This window comes from Vicugna pacos, chromosome X (genome assembly GCF_048564905.1).
Source record: "Vicugna pacos chromosome X, VicPac4, whole genome shotgun sequence".
Lineage (NCBI taxonomy): Eukaryota > Metazoa > Chordata > Mammalia > Artiodactyla > Camelidae > Vicugna > Vicugna pacos.
The window spans coordinates 1,491,313-1,513,556 of NC_133023.1; the positions used below are offsets into that span (position 1 = coordinate 1,491,313).

Here is a 22,244-nt window from a genome sequence, read left to right on the forward strand (position 1 = left end):
TTCTTATGATTATAAATGTTAAAACAATGTTTCTGGTTAAGAGGGTTATCAATACCATTATTAAAGGTGTACAATTTATCAAAATGCACATAAACTGTTACCACTGGGGAAAGCGGTTGGAGGAGGGGTATGATAGGGGTGGAGAATTAAGATGTACCAACGACTATGTATAAAATAAATAAGCTACAAGGATACATTGTCTGACACAGGGAATACGGCCAATATTTTATAATAACTATAAATGGAGCATAATCTATAAAAGTATTGAATCATGATGGTTTACACCTGAAACTAACATAATATTGTAAATCAACTATAATTCAGTTAAATATATATATATATATATGTCTGTATCAATTTTGCTAGTTAGTATAAGCAAAACCTCTTTTACTGTCTTGAAGTTGCTTGGCTGAACAATTAATCATCTGTTACCTAATGACTGCTCCCTTCACTTCTAAGGAGGGTGCGCCAGCCTGGCGCTTTTGTCACTGTGGATGATTTACATAGCCCTCCGTATCTGATCATGGTGAAAAATGAGGACACTACACCCTTTTAAGGGGAGGGAGCTCCTGAATTTTTATGCAATGTGGCCAGGGACAGTCCCTGAGAGTGTCATTTTTATAACACCCATAAAGTTTCTGAACATGGAGAGGTTAAGGTTAGGACAACCCCAGCTCATGGAAAGTAACCCACTGGTTACAATCAAACACTGTGTCCTGTTACAAGGTAACACCTTATTACAGAATCAGCACGTTCAAGGAAATGCAAACATTCGTAAGGCAGGCACCCGATCAGTCTCCTTGAGAAAACTTCATCTTCACTGGGTCCACCTACTCAGCGTGATAGCGCGTCTTTGCATGTGCTCCACGTTCTGTTGAAAAAAAATCAGAAAGCCACACTGCAGGGGTATATTTATCACGCTTCCGTCTCCTTCAGGGGTAGTAGCCAAATGCCAAATCTGACCCGTCTAGGTGAAAGTCAGATGTCACAAAATGTCGCGTGCCCACAACCGCTGGCTTGGAAGACATGGCATTTCCAATCATGATTACCGACAGGCTTGTATGTGACTGATGCAACTCAAGAAACATCGCTCCAGCGATGGCCAAAGTCTTGTTCCTTTTCATTGCATCTTGTCTTCCGATAGGTTCTTCTCTGGGTTTTAAGATGGTGTTAACTGCAGCATCGTGAGGTTACAGTGTTCAGTCAACATGGTTCACGAGATAGCATTAATCAAAACCTGAAAAAAGAGCCACAATTGCTTGCATTTGTAATGTAAAATGGCAGCCGGCAACGGCAGGACATATTAAGATCGGCAAACCCCGTTGAAACAAACTACTTAGAGCTGGATACTGCAAGGCCTCGCCATGAGCACGGGAGTGAAAAAGCTTTCTGGGATGTGCGTGAGGACCCTGAGCGAGACTCACCCCGCCAGGGAACGTGGGAACTGCACGGAGTCCTGGCAGCTGGAAGGAGAGAAAGTCAGGGAACATGCTGACAAGATTTCACACCTGTTTCTTACGGAGCTGCCATGGGGCTCTGTATTTAAGACACTTTTATCTTTTCTGTTGTATTGTTCAGCAAGAAAACTCATACACCCTTTAGTAGTTCTCATTCTGGAGAACAGCTTCCAACTTTTTTGACACATCCTTTTGGCGTTTTTATACAACTCAGGTGCAGTGTGTCCCTCCAAGGAGGTTGACCCGGGGACACCTGTGTCTTTGGCCTGATGCTCCAGGACTTGGCATCTAGAATTCACAGAACCACCCAGAGACACCTTTCATAGAACATCCCATCTCAAGAAGCAATGTTCTGGTGAAAAAGGTCTCCGTAGTGAGAGTATATACAGATCATCTGCAGAGCCAGCTGGCTGCCTTCTTCAGCTGAGTGTTCATGAATTTCCCTTGTGTGCAGAATCATAATGTCTTGGGGTCTTTTATGCCCACATCTTAATTCCTAATGCCAGGTTATGGCTTGTCTTGTGTCACTTCACTTGCTCTGTAACAGCAATCCACGTGGGGCGTGGCATTGACATACTGGACACCCACCCCTTCCCAGATTATCCCCACGATCTGTCTTGCTGGACGTAATTCAGAAACAACCCCGGGGTCAGGGAGGAGATACTGTATTTCATCTCCTCTATTTAGGGACACAGATCACCCCAAGGCAGTACCGAAGACCACACAATCAGCAAACTGCAATGTCAGATTCAAAGAAACCACCCATTCTTGGGAAAGCCAGCCTTCCTTTGAACCCGATGAATCATTTTAGTAGGACTTGCAGCTAAGAACACTCAGTCCCCACCAGGAAGGTGGAAGGTATTTTCCTGAATGCAATTATAATTTTTTTTTCTTTGCTGGACTTGCAGAAAAGATACTAATTAGGAATGCAAATTGCTCCATTTGCACCTCGTTAAACAGGAACTGTCTCGGGCAGCAGTGCACGGCAGCACGAACCACTTCTCAGGGTGCAGACTGGTGGTACCAGCAAGGCTAACCCGGGTGCCTGTGTGAAGACCCAAAATCCTACGCCTTGGGGAGACACCACTGCAGCCGGGTGAGTTGAGGATGGCTACGAATACACACATTCTGAGCTCTTTTTTTTTTTTTTCTTTTCTCTGTTGCCATGGGCCGAATTCCTGAGCGTGGGATTTTGAAGGCTTTTTGGTTGACTATCTTTTTTTTCTCTTCTAAGAATTCAATGAATCAGGTTACACATGGGGAAACTGATTCCAAATCAACTTTTGAGTCAGTTTCTCTCCTTTCTCCTTCCTTCCCTTCCCTTCCTTCCTTCATTTCTTTCTTCCTTTCTCTTGCGTAGCCAATAACTATTTTTTTCTGGGTAGTCTCTGCTTTTAAGCAAAAGTGACTGATGGAGGAGGAGATTCATATGATGTTCTTAGCATTATTTTAAAGTTCAAATATGGGTAACCCTTTGCAAAAGGAAGATGGGTCTTTCTATCTTTCTTCCATTCTTTCTTCCTTCCTTTCTTTCTTTCCTTCATTCTCTTCCTTCCTTCATTCTCTTCCTTCCTTCCTTCCTTTCATTCTTGTTAATTGCAATGAAGTTTGCTGTTGTATGATTCTGTCATCATACCTCCCCCACCCCCTCCATTCCCAATTATATACAATGGTCCACTACCCTGAAATCCCCATGCAGTGGTCAAGATTTGGGCTGATGCAAAATCAAAAAAGTGAACATCTTCAAGTCATTGTCTCTTTTCAGGAGATCCAAATTCATCCCATCTAGGATCTTAGATCTCTGGCCATAAAGACCAGGAAGCTACTCAGACAGACATGATGAAACTCAGGTAAGAAAATCAGACGTTTATACGGTGAATGTGTTGACTATGACGGACAGTTCTGAGACACAAGATGCCTCAACTGGTGCTCTGCAGTCAACGGGCCTGTAATAAAGAAAGGTAGCAGACATTTTCGCCATGGATACGAATATGAATGGCACATTCCTTTTCTTTTTAAAGAAATTTATTTATTGTTTGTTTGTGTTTGTTTTGTGGGGAGATAATTAGGTTTATTTATTTATTTTTTAATGCAGGTACCGGGGACTGAACCCAGGACCTTGTGCACGCCAAGCACGCACTCTACCACCGAGCTACACCCTCCCCCCATAAACGGCACATTTCAAACACAGCTTTCTTATGTTAAAATAGCATCAAAACACCGATTCCACTGACTCTGGGCAGGTGGAAATCCTTTCTGTAATTATTGGTGATTTGGCAACAGGAAAAGTCCTGGGGAAAAACGACTGGGTGGATCAAAGGGGTGCCACCTTGCATGGGTAGCGTTGTTTTGGGGGAAGGAGAAAGGCTGGCAGGGGGAATATTTGAGGTACGTGTTTGAAATAGGAATAAAGAGGAGATGGAGGCTGAACCCCAGCAGATTGGTGTCTGCTGACTCCGCCCTGTCTGGTATTGCCTCGGGGAGAAATGTATACTTAATTAGAGAGACAAGATGTTTTATCTCCCCTGCAACCGAACCCCCAGGGATTGTTTCTGAATTACGTCCAGCAAGACAGATCGTGGGGATAATCTGGGAGGGGGTGGGTGTCCAGTATGTCAATGCCACGCCCCACGTGGATTGCTGTTACAGAGCAAGTGAAGTGACACAAGACAAGCCATAACCTGGCATTAGGAATTAAGATGTGGGCATAAAAGACCCCAAGACATTATGATTCTGCACACAAGGGAAATTCATGAACACTCAGCTGAAGAAGGCAGCCAGCTGGCTCTGCAGATGATCTGTATATATTCTCACTACGGAGACCTTTTTCACCAGAACATTGCTTCTTGAGATGAGATGTTCTATGAAAGGTGTCTCTGGGTGGTTCTGTGAATTCTAGATGCCAAGTCCTGGAGCATCAGGCCAAAGACACAGGTGTCTCCAGGTCAACCTCCTTGGAGGGACACACTGCACCTGAGTTGTGTAGAAACACCAAAAGGAGGTGTCAAAACAGGTTTGAATCTGTTCTCCGGGATGAGAACCACAAAGGGTGTATGAGTTTCCATCCTGAATAAGACAATAGAAAAGGAAAAATGTCTTAAATACAGGGTCCCGTGGCAGCTCCATTAGAAGCTGGTCTGAAATCTCATCAGTTCAAGTGCCTGGTATTTATCATCTGATCATGGAGTAGGGATCCACTGATAAGAGAATTATCCATGATTTGATTGACGATGTGGGACTTGAGACAGAGCAAAATTATCAAGTACACTCAGCTGGTCTCTTAATTCTCTCCTTTCTTCTGTGGCATCTTTGTCTTGGGTTTGCGTGTGTGGTTTTTCTTCTGTGCAAGCAAATGTTCCTTCAGCAACGCTGCTATATGCACGGGTCTAAATTCCAATGTGACAGAAAATCCATCAGGAAAAGTTACCAGGAAAAGCATGACCCTTCTTCGCTGGATTTCAACTCAAGGGTCTTGGTATCTCTTGCCCAAAGAAGGCTTTGTTTCTGGGTAAAAGTTTTCCAACTTCACCTCCTGGGAGAACATTGTAGTCTGTGTGTGAGTTGAGCGTCCAGGAATGCCTCCCTTTGAGCGCGGCTGGCTGGTACTATTCAACCGCGATGGCCAATACTTGGAAGAGGAATTTCTGAGCCCCGTGTGTGCCTGGGGAGAAGGTCTGCTAGGAGCCCTGTGCACTGACAGGAAGCCTGGAATTGAACGTAGCTCCTGAGACCATCCCTCTAAAAAAGTCCTCCTTTGCTTTGCAGGAGCCTCTTTACCTCCCTGCCTTGGTTGTGCGTACTCTTAAACACGTGCCCGTCACAAGGGGTAACCGGCGAGAAGCCTAATGTCGTCCTGATCATGGTGGATGACCTTGGCATTGGCGATCTCGGTTGCTATGGGAATGACACAATGAGGTAGGGTCATCTCCTGAGTCCTACTTATCTATCGTTCAGGCTTGGACGATTGATACACTTTACAACTGTGTCTGCCTGCAAAACCCAAGTGATTTTTTTTTAAACAAGCAAATTATATTAAACTCAGGGCTGTTTGGATTGGATTCTTGGCTCTGCATTTACTAGCCGTCAAATCTTAGGCAAGTGTCTTGACCGCTGTGGGCCTTGTTTTTCTTCTTGGCTGACTGCAGAAGTGAATGGTATTACCTGTGATTTCATACATGCAAAGTGTTGAGAATTGCTACCTGGCACACACTGCATCCTCTTTGATACAGACTATGAAGATGAGCAGTGATTTTAATGCCCTAGTTTTACTTGGCAGAATTAATCACTGTATGCTTCCTTATTTTGTAAGCCAAACAGAACTTGGAAGGTGGCATCTTATTTTGACAATGAGCACTCTCAAAGAAGAAAAACATGAAACAGAAACTCAGAGGCTTCTGCCGGATGATTAAAACCATCTGCATGAGCCCTGCCTATATAAAGGTTTGCAGTGTATCATTATAAGACATATGAACTGGACACATGAGGAATTCTTTCATGTGTCACTGACAGGTGTCAGAGCTACTCATCTCTGCTTTGGATAAAAAAAAATCATGAGTCATGAAAAAGTAAATGTCAAAATTAATCATTACTTCTACTAAAAGGAGCAAAAGCTCAAAAAAAGTGCATAAGGAAATGAATGGTAGACGTTTGTAGATATGGTGGAGTTGTGGGGTGTAAATATTTTGCTGAAAATGCCAGCTCCTTGAGAAGTAAGATCATAATGTAACATCTAAAAGGAGTCATGTGTGCAGCAGGAATGCAGGCTATATATGCTAGCATATATATACATATACTTATATATGCAGGCATATCGATACACACCCCTACATATTTGCAAATGGAACCACGCTTAAAAGACGGTGGATGAATTTCACGTTTAAATGCAGAGAAATGCTTTAGCAAAGCCGGAAATTCTGGAAGTATCAAGTTGCCATTCACCGTCTGTCTCATGAGCAAATCTAGGACTGATTATTTTTTATTTTTACCCGACTACGAGACGGCTCCTCTTCTGTGGAAGTCTGCCTTGGAGTCCCTCCTTGGAATCACATATCCTTGTGTTTAATCACAGGGCAGTTTTTTGACCTACGTGTAGAGTAGGGACATCCATCAATGGAGTTGTGGGTGGAAATAATCGTTAGGTCTTAAGTAGCTGGATGTAACTAAAGTCTGTAAGTAATTAGCCATAATTAATCAAAGACACCGAAATAGTTTGTGTATATATATATATATATATATATACACAAAAATATGTACATGCATTTTTTAAAATAGATACCAAACTGCAGAACCAATCCTGCAATTAGCAATAGTTGCATAAAAGCAAGTATTTTCACCCTGAAGTGGACAAAGAAAAGAAAAGAAAACTGAGCAAGTGACCCTCTGTTCCCTCCTGAGTTCAGGGAATTGCAGTGAACAGGGATGATGGCTACCTTCAGATCTCTCTTCTCAATCCCGCTCTCTCCCTGTGTCTCTCTGCTCTCTCTCTCTCTCCTTTCCACGCCCCGTTCTCCGTCTCTCTCCAATTATCCTCCTACCTCTCTTCTCAGGACTCCTCACGTCGACCGCTTAGCCAGGGAAGGTGTGCGGCTGACGCAGCACATCTCGGCAGCCTCGATGTGTACTCCCAGCCGATCTGCTTTCCTGACGGGAAGATACCCCATCCGCTCAGGTGTGTCAGCCCCGAAGCCTGCTGTCCCGTTAGGGTGGTGTGTCTGTGCGTGTCTGAGAGCGTCGTGCGTGCTCGTGCAAGAACGGAAAAGGGGCATTGCGTGTGGCGGGGTGTGAGCTCCGTTTGCAGAGCACCATCTCCTTCCTCACGAGATGTCTTCTGTTCCGTGCACAGACCACCTCTCCTCCTTCCAGGAAGCTCCCAATCTCTCTCACGCTTCAACCGATGATCGCCTGCCCACTGTAGGTGCATTTTATTTTATGTTTCACGTTCCATTCAGGAATGGTTTCTAACAGAACTGTCCGTGTCATCCGGTCCCTTGGAGTGTCTGCTGGACTCCCTACAAATGAAACAACATTCGCCGCCTTACTCAAGAACCAAGGGTACAGCACAGGACTCATCGGTGAGACGTGATTTGTTAGTTTGACGCATTTACCTTAAAGTAAGGATATACGTTTCTCTAGCCTCGACTTACTGTGTTCTTGAAATCCCTTTATTTGAAAATCTGTTTGGTTATGTGCCCAGGAGTGGGATTGCTGGATCAGCTGAACTCATCTGCAAAACAGAAAGAGACTCACAGACGTAGTAAACAGCCTTATGATTACCGGGGGAGAGTAGGAGGGAAGGGATAAATTTGGGGATGAGAGATCTGCAGATGATAACCACTGTGTGTTAAAATAGATTAAAAAAAAAACAAATTTCTGTACAGCACAGGAAACGATATTCAATATCTTATAATAACCTTTAATGGAAATGAATATACGTATGTATATGTATTATATATGGTTGGGGCAACAGCCAAGCCAGCATAGCTGTTTGAAGAAAACACACACACACACACACACACACACACCCCTCCCTAAATGGTACCTACTCATCCATTTCTGACATAATTCAGGCACCACTGAAAAACCCTTTCGCACCCGACCCCTCAATCTTCACCAGATGTTCATCCTATGTGTTTACGTACCACCCTGTGAACCTCACCTTTGCAAACACTCCCCTGTGCTATGATGATCTTTGTACATGATTCTCTGCAGACTCTGAAATCTTTCATCTCAGCCACCATGTCCAATTTAACAAATGTAATTGATCCACCCAAGAACACATAAATATCTCTCTGCACTGCTAACTTTTTACATGGTGTCAACATTGGACTCTGTCTACACCCTTTATCCATTACCCATTATCCAAACAGAAAAAAAGAAAAGAGTTTCCAGTGAATGTTTATTTTTCAAACTTCACACCCTCTATCTGTCACCCAAACAGGAAAAAAGAGAATTTCAAATAAATGTCTCTTCGAAAATGTCCACGTTCTGTATCTTTCACCTAAACAAAGAAACAAACAAACAAAAAAGACATTCAAATAAATGTCTGTTGAACATTGTCCACACCCTGTATCTGTTAACTGAAACCGAGATAAGGAGCATTTACATCCCATTAGAAATTCCTTCCTGCCCCATCCCAGTGCATCCCTCTGATTTGACTCCTTTTTGCCTCCACTCCTGTTCTGTTGGTTTGTTTGTTTGTTTGCGGGGTTAAGGAGGAAGAGAAATAATTAGACTTATTTATTTATGTTAGTGGAGGTACTGAGGACTGAACACAGGGCCTTGTGCATGCTAAGCCTGTGCTCTACCCCTGAGCTACACCCCCCTCCCTCCAATCCTCTTCTTGACGATCAATTCAGAAGAGAAACACTTGGTGCTCCTTTTGGCAACAATCATGGTCTCTAGTTAACTGTGTGTATCGCAGTGAGACGGCGTTGCCCAGGGACAAAATCATTAACAACTACAGATGGGAGGGGATTTCTGAGAAAAAAACCTATCTCCTTAATTCAGAGACAAGGAAATGGATTCTTCTCAAGGCGGAAGAGCGCAGGAGGTGTTTTAAAGGGACAGCTGCATAACAAGGAAGATCCGATTTCTCAGGCTCCCTGCCCCTTTCACATTGTCCCACTGTTTGGTCTTCCGCCCAGCTCATTATTTCATTCAGGCTGGACCCTATGGATGTCCTTCTCCTCACTATCTCCTCACTATCACTATTGTGATTTTGGTAATAAATTTGACATGGACCAGCGAAGACCATCTCGCTGAAGTGGCTGAGCAGAAAACTGACGGCCGTAGCACGACCTCTCACCCACCTGCCGCCTCAGGCGCTCGGAGATGTGTACGTGCATCCTCCATGTGGCCACAGCTGCATGCAAGAAAATGTTAATATTTTAGAAGACACACATGATCACACTCCCCGAGGGTCCACACATTAGCAGGACTCATGCGGATCTTTCATGTACTGTTGGGGGTGTGGCACATTTTACTGCCTAAATCCCTTACTTCAGTGAACTTCAGTGGGAGACCCTAGGATTTCCATCCAGCCAAACAGCCGAGCACCCATTCATCCATACTCAGTCCATCCTCCATCATTTATCTGTATCTATCATCTGTCTGTCTATCTATCTATCCATCTAATCTATCTATCTATCTATCTATCTATCTATCTATCTATCTATCTATCTACCTACCTACCTACCTACCTACCTATCTTTCCATCCAGCTAACCGTCCATCTATCTGTTCTGTCTACCTACCATCCCACTAATATCTAATCACACATCTATCTATTCATCTATCCATCCATCTACCCATAAATACAGATAAGCATGCCCCATCCATCTTCCATCATTTATTTGTATATATCATACCTACCTATCCATTCATCTAACCATCAGTCATCTCTCTATTCATCATGTATCCTCTATTTTGTCTCTATCATTTACCTATATTTGTGGCTATAATTTATTTATGGATCTGTCTATCTAGCCATCCACCTATTCATCCATCTATCTCCTATTCTATCTCACTGCCTAATATCTATCTACCTACCTACTTGTCCATCATCTACAATCTGCCTTGTCTCTGTCGTGGATGTGTCTTTGTGCCTATGACTTCGTCCTCTCTGTGAATGAGCAACTGCCTACTTCAGATCTTTGCTACAAATCCACAATGATATTTCTCTCGGTTTTCTTTTCGTCCTATCTGGTCACTCACAACCAGATCTCAACACAAACTTCTACAAGATAGAGAAGGAAAGAAAGAAAGAAAGAAAGAAAGAAAGAAAGAAAGAAAGAAACAAACAAACAAACAAACAAACGTGAGTCTATGCTCAACTGAGATGTTTTAGCCAAGGGGAAGTATCTGCTCATCCATTTTTGTGCATTGGCCGATTGTTTCAAATGAAGAAAGTCTCATGGTCTTTGGCATGTGCTGACGTATCATTGCTTTGCTCACGTGTGTGTTTAATTTCAGGCAAGTGGCATCAGGGCTTAGATTGCCAATCACAAAGTGACCATTGCCACCACCCATATAATTATGGATTTGATTACTTCTACGGGATGCCATATACACTGGTGGAGTCCTGCTGGCCAGATCCTTCCCGCAACACGGAATTAGCCATCTCAAGCAGACTCTGGCTCTGTGTGCAGCTGGTCATCTTGGCAGCTCTCACTTTTACGTTGGGGAAACTGAGTCGCTGGATCGCTGTCTCCTGGTCCCTCATCCTCTCCATGATTCTTTTTGTTTTCCTCCTGGGCTACTTCTGGTTGTCCAGCTATACATCCCAGCTGTACTGGGATTGCCTCCTCGTTCGAGACCACAAGATCACCGAACAGCCCATGAAGGCAGAACGAGCTGGGTACATCATGGTGAGGGAGGCGGTTTCATTTTTAGAAAGGTAAAGCTGATTTTTAAAAGAATCCATGTGCTAATGATGAAAGAATGAGTTTTTTTTTTTTTAAAAAAAAGGAGATGACAACTTGAACCATATTGAGTCAAGACAAGGAATTTACTAAGCATTGCCATACTTATGGCTTCACAATCATGTGACGTGTTTTAGAGGCCAGGTGGACTTTTCCAGCAGTACCTCATATTGGGTCAGGCCAAGGTCAGATCACCCTAGATTCAAGCCCGTAGATTGGACTTATTAATTAACAGCGTCTATTGTCAGTGTGTTAATTTACAACGGGAAACATATTTGCCAGGAAAGTGGACGGTAGAATAGGCTGACCATTTTATTATTTCACTGCTAGGGAAAAAAAATCTACTTGGGAAATTTAAATCAGAAGGGCTGCCTTGGAGCACATGATGTCTAAGGGATATTATTTGGAAGAGGTCAGCGTCAATCATTATAAAGCCGTGATGCCTCCACAGCACGGCAGCTGCGAACTCCCCCAGGGAGCCATGTTCACCACTGTCCTCTACCTGTTGGATTACACCTTTCTCTTACGAAAAGGTGGTGGACAGGTTTTCTGCGGACCCTTCCAATGTTCACTGAGGTTTTGTCTTTCCCGATCGCCATCCTGGGGTCTGGGCTTCCAGGAACAGTTCATATTTAGTGATGGCAACAGGCATCCACGGTAAGAAAGAGGCTCGTGGGCACATGTGTAGGGTGTGCTACTGGTCCTTACAGTAGAGACCTGGCAAGAGTACCCTTGAGACGATGATCTCTTACCTGAATCTTCAAAGGTGAGTCACAGGGAGTGGAAAGGAAGGAGTGGGCTGCAATGACTGGCAGCAACACAAGTCAAAGGAAGATGGCATGTTGGCAAGAATCCGTGAGCAGTTTGGTCTCAACATGGAGTATTCCAAGCCAGGATGGGTCAGGAGAAAAGTCAGTATGTTTGGCTGTCAACTCAACGGAGAGTTGACTGAGGGTGTAAAGGTTTTTCTATAACCTGGTGATTAATTTTGCCCCAACCCCATAGCCCAGATAAAGATAAAGAAGACTAAGGGAGGTTGAGCCATCTTTGCATTGTAGATACAACGGAATGGCTGGTTTCCTTTAGGGCCGATGAACGTACAGAGTTCTGGGAGTTTGGACAAAGGGCACACTGGCAAGTGGCAAGGTGGCATCTGGCCCTTCCAGACCTCAAGAGGAGCAATCCCGTTCCGCTGGGTCAGCCAGTTCGAGTCTCCAAACAGCCCCACAATTGTCACTCACTGTTCCCCACAAGTACTTCAAGAATACATGCTGGTGTGGACCTGCTTTCTTCACCAAAACCTCGGCTGACTTTCAAAAGTTCTAGGCGCTCTCCAATGACACAGTCTCAAGAGGGAAGAGCCACAGACGGTGAGCAGAGACTCTGAAGCTCTGCGAGCTGCTCTGTTCATGCGCCATCATGTGATCACAAGCTGGTGGCTGAAGTTCTCAAATCCAGAAACTGCTTTTCATCCAGGTTCTCAGTGTGTGAGTTGTCTCCCAGGGCTGCAGCCATAGCCATGTATTTATTATATTACAGTTCTTGGGGTCAGAAATCCGAAATTAGTCTCATGGGGACTAAAATCAAGGCGCTGGCACGACCAGTTCCTTCTGGAGGTTCTAGGTGGGGAATCTCTTCCTCCTCTCTTCCAGCATCTAGAGGTCACCTGCATCCCTTGGCTCGTAGCTCTCTTGCTCCCACCTCTGCTTCTGTTGACACCCATCCTCTTGTATTTTTTCTGAGTTTGACCCTATTACGTTCCTCTTATAAGGACTCTCGGGATTGCAATGTGTCCACCCGAATAATCCAGGATGCAGGTGCTGGGATTCGGATCCGTGGGCATCTTTGGGGTGAGGCATTATTCAGCCCACCGCATTGAGCATCACTCTTTATTTTGACACCTTAGTTGGGCATGCTAAGTGGTTTTAAAACTTAACACGTGCTCTGAGTGTGAGGTCGTCAAACCCCACCCCACCCTTATTTCACACCTGATTTCGGTGTGAAGAATGACATCGTCTGAAGGAGACTCGATGTAGCACAGCCAACTCTGAGGTGGAAAGTCATCTTCCCTGGTCCACCTTCATGAAGACACAGAGTGAAATCATACTGCAGAACAAAACCTCTTCTGGTCTGATTCTAGCAATCGACCTCCTCCTTCATCATTTCCTGTGCCTTTTCCTTTAAAATATTAGATTCCTGGGGCTGCTATAAAATAGTCCCACACACTGGATGGCTTAAAGCAAGAGACGTTTATTCTCTCATGGCTCTGGAGGCCAGAAGTCCAAAATCAAGGTGTTTTCTGAGCCATACTCTAGATTACAGGGTCCTTCCTTGCCTCTTCCAGACACTGGTGGTTGCTGACAACCACTGGCATTCCTTGGCTTGTAGCTGTAGGTTCCAGGTGGATGTTAATTTTGGAGGATGCTATTCAATCTAGCCCGCCATGGCACAACCTCCCCCCCCCCTTTTTTTTAAGTTCATTTCCCCACCCCACCCCATTCTCTGCACTCTGATATCTCATCAGAGCAGACATTTCTCCAAGACGGTCATTTGTGTTACGTGCTGCCCTGGTTCTCTGAGGACCTTTCTTTCCAGCAGGCAGATTGTCAAGACTTGACGTGGGTCAGGGTCGTTCCCTGTGCCCTCACATGAGAACCAAAGGTGTGGGGACAGTTTGCCAAGAAGTTGCTGTCCTTGCTTGCTCTTGGGTTGTGCAAATGTCGAAGTTCCTAAAAAGTCCTGTGTCTCTTGGGCTGTGACTCTAGTCCGGGACTTTATGAGCCATGGGAAAGTGTGCCAAGGAGAGCTAGATTAAATTTTTTAACTCCCTGGTGACAGGGAGAGCTAGTTTTTTTTTCCTTTTCAGTTATAGTTTATTATAAGATATTGAATATAGTTCCCTGTGCTATACAGTAAATCTTTGTTGGCTATCTATTTTATATTCACTGGTGCGTATCTGTTAATCACAAATTCCTAATTATATAGTAGTATGTATCTGTTAATCTCAAACTCTTAATTTATCCCTGCCACTGTCCCTCTTTGGCAACCATCGTCTGTTTTCTACATCTGTGAATCTGTTTCTGTTTCATAAATAAGTTCATTCATATTCTTTTTGTTAGATTCCACATATGAGTGATATCATATAATATTTGTCTTTCTCTGTCTGACTTACTTTACTTAGTATGACAGTCTCCAGGTCCATCCATGTTGCTGCAAACGGCATTATTTCATTCCTTTTCGTGGCTGAGTAGTATTCCATTGTATAAATATACCACTTCTTCTTTATCCAATCATCTGCTGATGGACATTTAGATTGTTTCCATGCTTTGGCTATTGTAAATAATCAGGCAGGGCTACTTCTCAGTGCAGTAGTCCTAGGTACGTCCGGGGGAGCTGTCCAGATTCTGGAGGGTCCTGGAATCCACCCCAGGCTAGGATGATCTCTTAAATGGGCTGCCTCAGGTGGAGAAGGATTGGAATATTGCTCACTTTCCCAGGTTTTGCAAACTCAAAAGCAGTGTGATTGATGTCTTCTCAGGCACCATCAAGGACCCTTCCTCCTCCTTTTCTGCTTTCTTCATGTGCACATCCCTCTCCCCACAGCGGATGCCTTCTTGGGCGTCAGCAAGCACGGTCTGTACGGGGATAACCTGCAGGAGATGGACACCATGCTGGGTAAGTGTCAGGACATAAGGAGACGAATGAAACCTCTGTGTTTGATGTTTTAGGACACCCAGAAGCTGCCCGCAACCAACCTGCAAAGGACACCCTTGCTCCATAGCTGAGTGGCTGCTTGTGTAGGGCAAAGAGGTTAGGGACACAGACGAGGAAAGAGAGCTGGGTTCTTCGGGGGCATCTCATAACCCACCCCCTCACCACTCTTCCATGCAGGCATTTCACAGGTACCAGGCAAGTCCCAGAAACTTCCCCAAAGCTGGCTTCCTTGCAAGGTCAAGCCCAGTTAGAAGCTTTGATGCAAATCCCCTACCCCTCCCAGGGAGAAACCCCTGGTGCCTAGTGAGTCATGCATCCTAAATGGGAGAGAATTCAGTACCTCGTATCTCAAAGCAGGTTTCTCAAGAACCCTGAAAGCAGGATGTGTGTCCAGCACGAGGAGGAAGCGTGAGAGATGAGACCAGGAGGGGAGTGGTGGCTGGACCTGCGGGGAGGATTGGAATCGGGAAAATTGGGGTGGGATGCATCAAGGCAAGGGACTGCTGATACAGCTCCACTAGGCAAGGCAGGTGAGAGGGTGCAAAAGTGCCTTAGAAAGTTTTCTATATACATTATTGCATTACATTACATTGTATCATTATATTATATTGTATTACATAGATTACCAAATGACATTGTCTTATATTTACTACATAGATTACAAAATTATATTATATTATATTACAAATATATACAATATGCAAGTTATATAGAATCTATACATGTAAATAAATATTGAAATATACATATAGATATTTCTATATAATATGTGTATCTCTAGCATCCATTGAAGATTCTAAGGATTTCAACCCAGACAACTATATCCTTTACAGATACCAGCAGACTTGGAGATGCTTCTATCCCCTGTATTTAGAGAGATTAAAGAACTTAATTAGATAGTGGCCATGGGGAGGCTACAAACAGTTTTTTAGCACATTTATACATATAGATATAAAATGTATAATACATATGTTGTAACTTTATATAGAATATGCCTATAATATAAAATGTAAATTTAATCTTTATATAAACACATCATCTAATACAAATTTACATACATTGTATGTATTTCAGTTGATGTTAGGAATATATATATATTGCATTTATATTATGGATTTATATTTATAGAAAGGGATGAACCATTTCTATGACCACAACCATATTCTTTTTTTAATCTAACTACTAAGAATAGTAACATCTCAAAGTAACTTGATAACTGGATGCAGCTACCAGCCAAGGGATGCGAGAGCGTCTCAAGCCACCATCAGGAGGTAGGAAGGGGCATGGAAGAATCATGCCCGAGAGATTTGAGAGAGAGACGAGGAGAGCGAGAGCCAGTCCACACCTTCACCCAGAACTTCTGGCCTCCAGCAATGTGAGAGAAGGAATTTCTGTTCTTCTAAGTCCTCCAGCTTGTAGCAATTTGATAGAACAGCCCTAGGAAACTCACACAACTGGTTTACGAGAAACCGTCACCAATTCAATCAGCATACCTCACCATGCAAATTAAGGGCATTGAATGAAATGCGGGAAGAAATGGAACTTCAATATTGTTTCTCTCTGGATGATGGACAGAGCCAGTTTAAAAAAAAAAAAGGGTAGCCAAGGTCTTTACATTTCACAAAATATCAAAAGCGTACATCTTAACTAGCATACAAGAGGTCCCTGGCAAAGAGGAATGATTGGCAACCATACGACATTGCTTTGACTTCCTTAGTAAATAATTTTATAAGATAATGATAGAAACACCGAAGTCCCCAAAGAAGAGTCGGCAGGAAAAACATCACTTACAGATTCAAAGGGCAATTGTCAGTATAGGATTAGGAAGAAATCCATTTTCACTCATAGTTTAACTTCATTATCTCTCAAACACCAGCTCCTGATGAGGAATTGAGAAAATGGACACTCATTATACACCAACTTGGGGAGTATAAAATGGTTCATCTTTTCCCTTGTCCATTTAACCACTGATCTCTCTGTAAAAATTAAAGTAAGATAAAATGAGATAAAATAAAATAAACTATACATTTTAGATGAGAATCATTTTTTGCAATGAATCCCAATTGGGACTTATATTAATGTCCAAGTCTTATAGTATCAGTTTTATGTGTCCCTTTTTAAAAAAAAATAATTTCAGGCAAGATACTTGATGCCATTGATAATCTGGGTCTGAAGAACAACACCCTTGTCTACTTTACATCAGACCACGGAGGGCATCTGGAGTCCAGGAGAGGCCACATCCAGCTCGGAGGATGGAACGGAATATACAAAGGTGAGGATGCGAAATCTGAGAATCTGGTGGTGACAAAGTGCTCCTAGGCTCATTGTAATGAAAACCTATGAGGTGAAGAGACAAATGCATGAAAGACTGTGTGCTTAGGGGACAAAACAAATCCACCATGGAAGCTGTTAACTACTGAAATTCTATTTTTTGCTCATGTATGTATATCTATGACCGAACTATTATGCTGTGCACCAGAAATTGACACAACATTGCAAACTGACTATATTTCAATTTAAAAGAAATATCTTTATTTCTCAACAGACTATGATTAAAACTCCACCTTGAGTAATTTAATGAAATAATGAAGATCTGTTAACACTGTAGAATGGCTTTTCCTCCTTGGAAAACCAGGGAATCTTGCTTTAATGCCAGTTATCTTGGTGCCGTGAATTTTATCTTCTGCGTTCATTCTCAGTAATGCCCTGGTTTGGACAATAAATTAGCATATACCCATACCATTGCATTCAATGAGTTTTCAGGGTACCAAATGCAGCAGTGAACGAAAAAAAAAAAAAAAGATCCCTGCAATCATGGAATTTAAATTCTCATGGAGGGAGACACACCAGGAAAAGAATAAGTTCATAAATTATGTGGTAGGCTAGAAGTGATCATTACTATAGGAAAATAGAGCAGAAACAAAGGTGAGGGGACAAATAGAGAGGAAAAAAATTGGTGATGGGGGCGGTGCTGGTGTCTCGCTATATTAAATACTATTCTAGCAGGTTGTGCTGAGAAGGTAACTTCGAGGAAAACTAGGAGGGTGGGAAAGAAGCAGATGTGCATCTGACATGACAGCATTTGAGGCGGAAGGGACAGCCCACGCAAAGGCCCCCTGTTGAATATGGTCAAAATCGTACCAGCAGCCCCAGAAAAATAATCCCGTGGGCATGTACTGCTGACCGTATCAGGACTCTGCACATGGCAGGCGCTGAGCCAATATTGTTCATCGAGGTTGTTCTGTAATTTAATTATGTGACCACTGTCACCAGAGTAGGACCATTCTAACTGGAATTTTGTAATCTTGACCCCGTAACATAGGTGGAAAAGGGATGGGCGGCTGGGAAGGTGGAATCCGTGTTCCGGGAATTATCCGATGGCCCGGAAAATTGCCAGCCGGGAAAGTGATTGATGAGCCAACAAGTTTAATGGATATTTTCCCAACTCTGGCTGCGGTGTCCGGGGGAACTCTGCCTCAGGACAGGTGATGTAACATATATGTGTATAATCTGCTAACAACACTTGTCTTTATTCTTTCTCCCCAATACCTGGGTAACTTTACTCTTATTTATGGTTATAACTGTTGAGAGTTATTCTTGTATCAGACACCGGTCTTATATGACAACGGTCCATCTGAGACTCTTTGAAGTTTTTGAGTGGGACAAAGATCGGGACGGGAAGTTTTGGAGGTGAAAACATGGCAGGTGAAACCCACTCCTCCATACAAAATGAAAAGTAATTCTCTAGTCTCTGGTGTGTGAGATCCAGAAGGCTGAGATGATGGCAAAACGTTCAGTGGATACTTTGAAGTTGATCATGAGTGTCTTGAATTCCATCAAGAAGTCTTCCTTCATATGGCAATGTTGTCTTACTGTTACAGAACTCAGTTCTCAGAAGTCAATACTTGAGGGGCAAGTGTTGGTAGAAAAGAAAGGTTTTAGTCCAGAGGCTGGCAACCAGGGAGAAGGTGGACTCCTGTCCAAAGGCCACCTTCCCACTGTCAATCAGGGAGCAAGAGCTTTTAAAGGGGGAAGTTAGGGGTGTACGGGCACATGGAAGGGGTTACTTGCAGAACAGCACAGTGAGCTCCAACAATCATCTTGAAATTGGCCATTGGTGGTCCGGTCAGCATTATTGCGACTGTATTAAGTACTGTTCATCTTCAGTTCCAGGGCCGATCTGTTCCCATTTCTCTGAGGCCAGTTCTCCGAATTGTGGCCGCTCCCGTCCTGGCTGCAGTCTGATCCTTCTAGCGTTTCAGTTATCTACAGAACGGCTCAAAGGATATGGCTCAGGGTATTTCCTGTAGCCCTGGAAGAGATCCTTGGCTTTGTCTAATGACCAAACTAGTCCTATTTTGTCTCGCTTGACTCTCCCTTTGCTTCTGTATTTTCTCATTTCTCCGACAAAACTTGTTCTTTGACTAAATTCTTGCTGCAGACAAGAGGCAGGTGGAGGACGTGGGTAGGGCGCAATCTGTCCTGGGAAGGCTGGTTCCCGTTCAATTTCATTCCTCCCTGCCAACAAATGATCCATTAAAAAAAAATATATATATATATATAAAATGGAGTTAATGTCAATGTAATTTTTAAAGTTACTAAGCCAATCACAGTCATAAAAATGCTTTTTCAAGAGATCAGTGGGGTGCACTCAGTTTGGGGCATGAGTCTAGGGTGTATTTTGGACTCACAGAGGTCCAGGGAGAAGCTTAATCTCAAGCAATATTGTGCTTTGAGCTCTGATTGGGGAAATAAGTTCCCTGCCTTGGTTTTAACCAGCAAAGGGAGTTGTTCTCGATTCATATGTAGATAAACTTTTTTTACTTAATGACAGTAGCTATTCACATGGATACGATAAGACTAGAACATATTTAATGGTCTTCAAGGATTTTTTTTTCCTTTTGAAGGGATTATCCATGCAGTCAACCATTTACATGAGAATGAAGACAGGTTCCTTTCTTAAATGATCACTTTTAGGATTAGGTGAGCGTCATTATTCTACTTTCTGTGACCGGATATGTTTGATTATTGCTGTTTCTTAAATATGAGGTATGAGACATTTTCTGATACACAATTAAAAGTTTAGGACTCTTTTTTCAGAGGTCCCATAAAATTGCTTTCTCGGGGTAGCGATACCAGAATTGAGAATGGAGTTCTGATTTCTGAGATTATCTCGTCATCGCTGGGTAGAGCATGGATTGACCTATTCCTTGGTCTTTTCATGTCACTGCAAAATCTTAGATTTTTTTTTCCCCATGAGAGTACGCTGTCTTTGAGGGCACGCATAGATCTTCTTAAGTATTCGGCACGATTCTCTCCTGGGTGAAGGAATGTCAAGGAGTCCACTGACCATCCTTCAAACAGCCTGGTGTTCAACTCCCCCATGTCTGATCCCCTCCGTATGTATCCGCAGGGTGATTGACGGCCGGAATCTGCTGCCCTTGCTTCAGGGTGATGTCCAGCACTCAGAACACGAGTTCTTGTTCCACTACTGTGGTCCTTACCTGCATGCCGCCCGCTGGCATCCAAAGGACAGTGAGTACACGAGCCCTTGCTTCCTACGCATGCCCAGAGTAGGGTCACTCAAGTTTATTTCCAGCATTTTTTTCTACCCCCCTCCCCACCTCACCACACCTCACACCAGTCCTTTTTTTCTTGGGTTGCCACGAAAAAGATCTTGGAAGAGTTTCTGACTCACTTTCCTTAGAAAAGCAGGGGGATGCCTTTAGGAAATACAAATTCTGAGCGACACCATGAAGGACTGTTTCAAAAGATGTGTCCAGTTATATATGAGGGGATTCTGATGTTCTTGTCTTGCTGTAAGTGTCCAGTGACATTTTAGCATTCACCTGTGGGCAAAGAGAAAGACCAGAACGATGCTTGAGAAGTTAAAGAAGAGCAGTTGGCACATGGGTTGATGTTGCTGCAATGTCTTTTCTCCTGCAGGCAAGGCAGTGTGGAAGGTTCATTATGTGACCCCAGTATTCCAGCCACCAGGGGCTCAGGCCTGCTATGTGACCACCTACTGCAGATGCTCAGGATAACTGGTCACCTACCATGACCCTCCTCTCCTCTTCGACCTCTCCAGGGACCCCTCCGAGTACAGCCCTCTGACACAGGACACGGAGCCCCTCTATGATTTCGTGATCAAGACAGTGGCGGACGCCCTGGAGGAACACAAGAAGACCATCGTCCCGGTCCAACAGCAGCTGTCGGAATTGAATAATGACAGCGTGTGGCTGAGGCCTTGCTGTGGGGTGTTCCCGTTCTGTTTGTGTGACAAGGAGGAGAGCTCTTAAGCTGTGCAGGGGTCACAAGGGTTAGGGGAGCAGTTGAGAGCCGGCGATGTGGGTTTCCAGCTTATGGGTGTTCAAGGTGGGAAGCAATGAATTTGAGGGTAAAAGGGGAACAGGACACATCATCCCAGAATGCGCCGCTCTGTGATGGGTTGTTTCGCACTAAAGGCAATTAAGACCCAGTAGACTCCGACGACGCGTCTTCCCTCTCCCTTAACCGCCTAAAAGAGTTTAGACGGGGAAGCTGCACCAGAAAGACGCCTATTGCCAGAGCTGACTTTTATATCAGAACGACGTATCTGCACGTGACGGCAAATATTTGTTGACCAAACCCCTGTTCTTCTCCCCTTTCTATGAACTGCCTCCCTCCCCTTTGAAGCCCCAGACCCCCTACCCCTTTCTCCTTACCCAAATTCCCTAACTGCACTGCACTCTGAAGTCTTTGTGGGGAATCTCATAGGCATGCCATTAAATTTGTTTCTCCCCTGTTGATGTGTCTTATCTCAATTTAATTATCAGACAAACCAGTGAGCCTGGAAGGGAAAAAAGGACAAGTTGTTTTCCAACCCGATGAAGACCAGGGCATTGTACTCCCTTTCCAGACGATTACATGTCCGTCTGTTATAATGCTTTTTGCTACTTTTTGTTTGCATTCTTGATGCAGAATGTTGGTTTGATTTCCAAGTTTTAAAACATATTCAGTGCTTAAAAAAAAAAAGAAAAAGAACGAAAATCCATAGCTATTTGTCCCAATGGCTCTGTAGCTCTTTGGAAGATAAGCGTCTTTGACCAAGGAGAAAAAACATCTACCATGTAAAGAATGCACTGAAAGGCTCTATCAAAAGTAGCCATTAAGCCCGTCAAAAGGGCTTATTTTTGCCTGCCCCAGAAAGAAAATCAACCAAGGGCAGCACAATTTTTTGGTACAGTGTAGAAGTCTACATGACAATTGGTTTGTTCTCCAATCATTGATAGAACATCGTCCAGAGCAAGAAGGTTCCTGAGAAAAACCAAACCAGGGACTCAAAAACCTGGTGGGGCACCTGCATTGATTGCGCCTCGCAAGTCTGCCACCAAGGACGTGCTGGAACATCGATGGAGCATCTGATTTCCTTCTTACTTCACCCTCATGATTTAGGGGCCACCCCATGCGCGCGTTTCCCAAGGCTGCCTTAAAAAGAAATGGCCACAAACATGGCGGTTTACAAAACAACAGAGCTGTATTCTTTCAGTGTTTTGGAGGCCAGAAGTCCAAAACTAAGGAATTGGCAGAGCCTTGCTCTCTCTGAAACTCTGGATAGAAGCGTTCATCGTGTCCCCCCCAGCTTCCAGTGGTGGTTGACCCGCAATCCTTGGCGT

The 22,244-nt window shown here is 43.7% G+C and overlaps 1 protein-coding gene across 1 annotated transcript; it reads left to right on the forward strand.

Moving 5' to 3' along the window:
• The first annotated feature begins 2,443 nt into the window (after nt 1-2,443).
• Nucleotides 2,444-21,364, forward strand: ARSF (arylsulfatase F). The gene is made up of 11 exons (XM_006210191.3): nt 2,444-2,553; nt 3,223-3,307; nt 5,223-5,372; nt 7,004-7,125; nt 7,406-7,528; nt 10,427-10,850; nt 14,414-14,550; nt 16,727-16,861; nt 17,912-18,074; nt 20,003-20,124; nt 20,536-21,364. Exons 2-11 carry the CDS (start codon nt 3,294-3,296, stop codon nt 20,631-20,633), a joined length of 1,488 nt encoding a protein of 495 aa, XP_006210253.2. The 5' UTR covers nt 2,444-2,553; nt 3,223-3,293; the 3' UTR covers nt 20,634-21,364.
• The last annotated feature ends 880 nt before the right edge of the window (nt 21,365-22,244 follow it).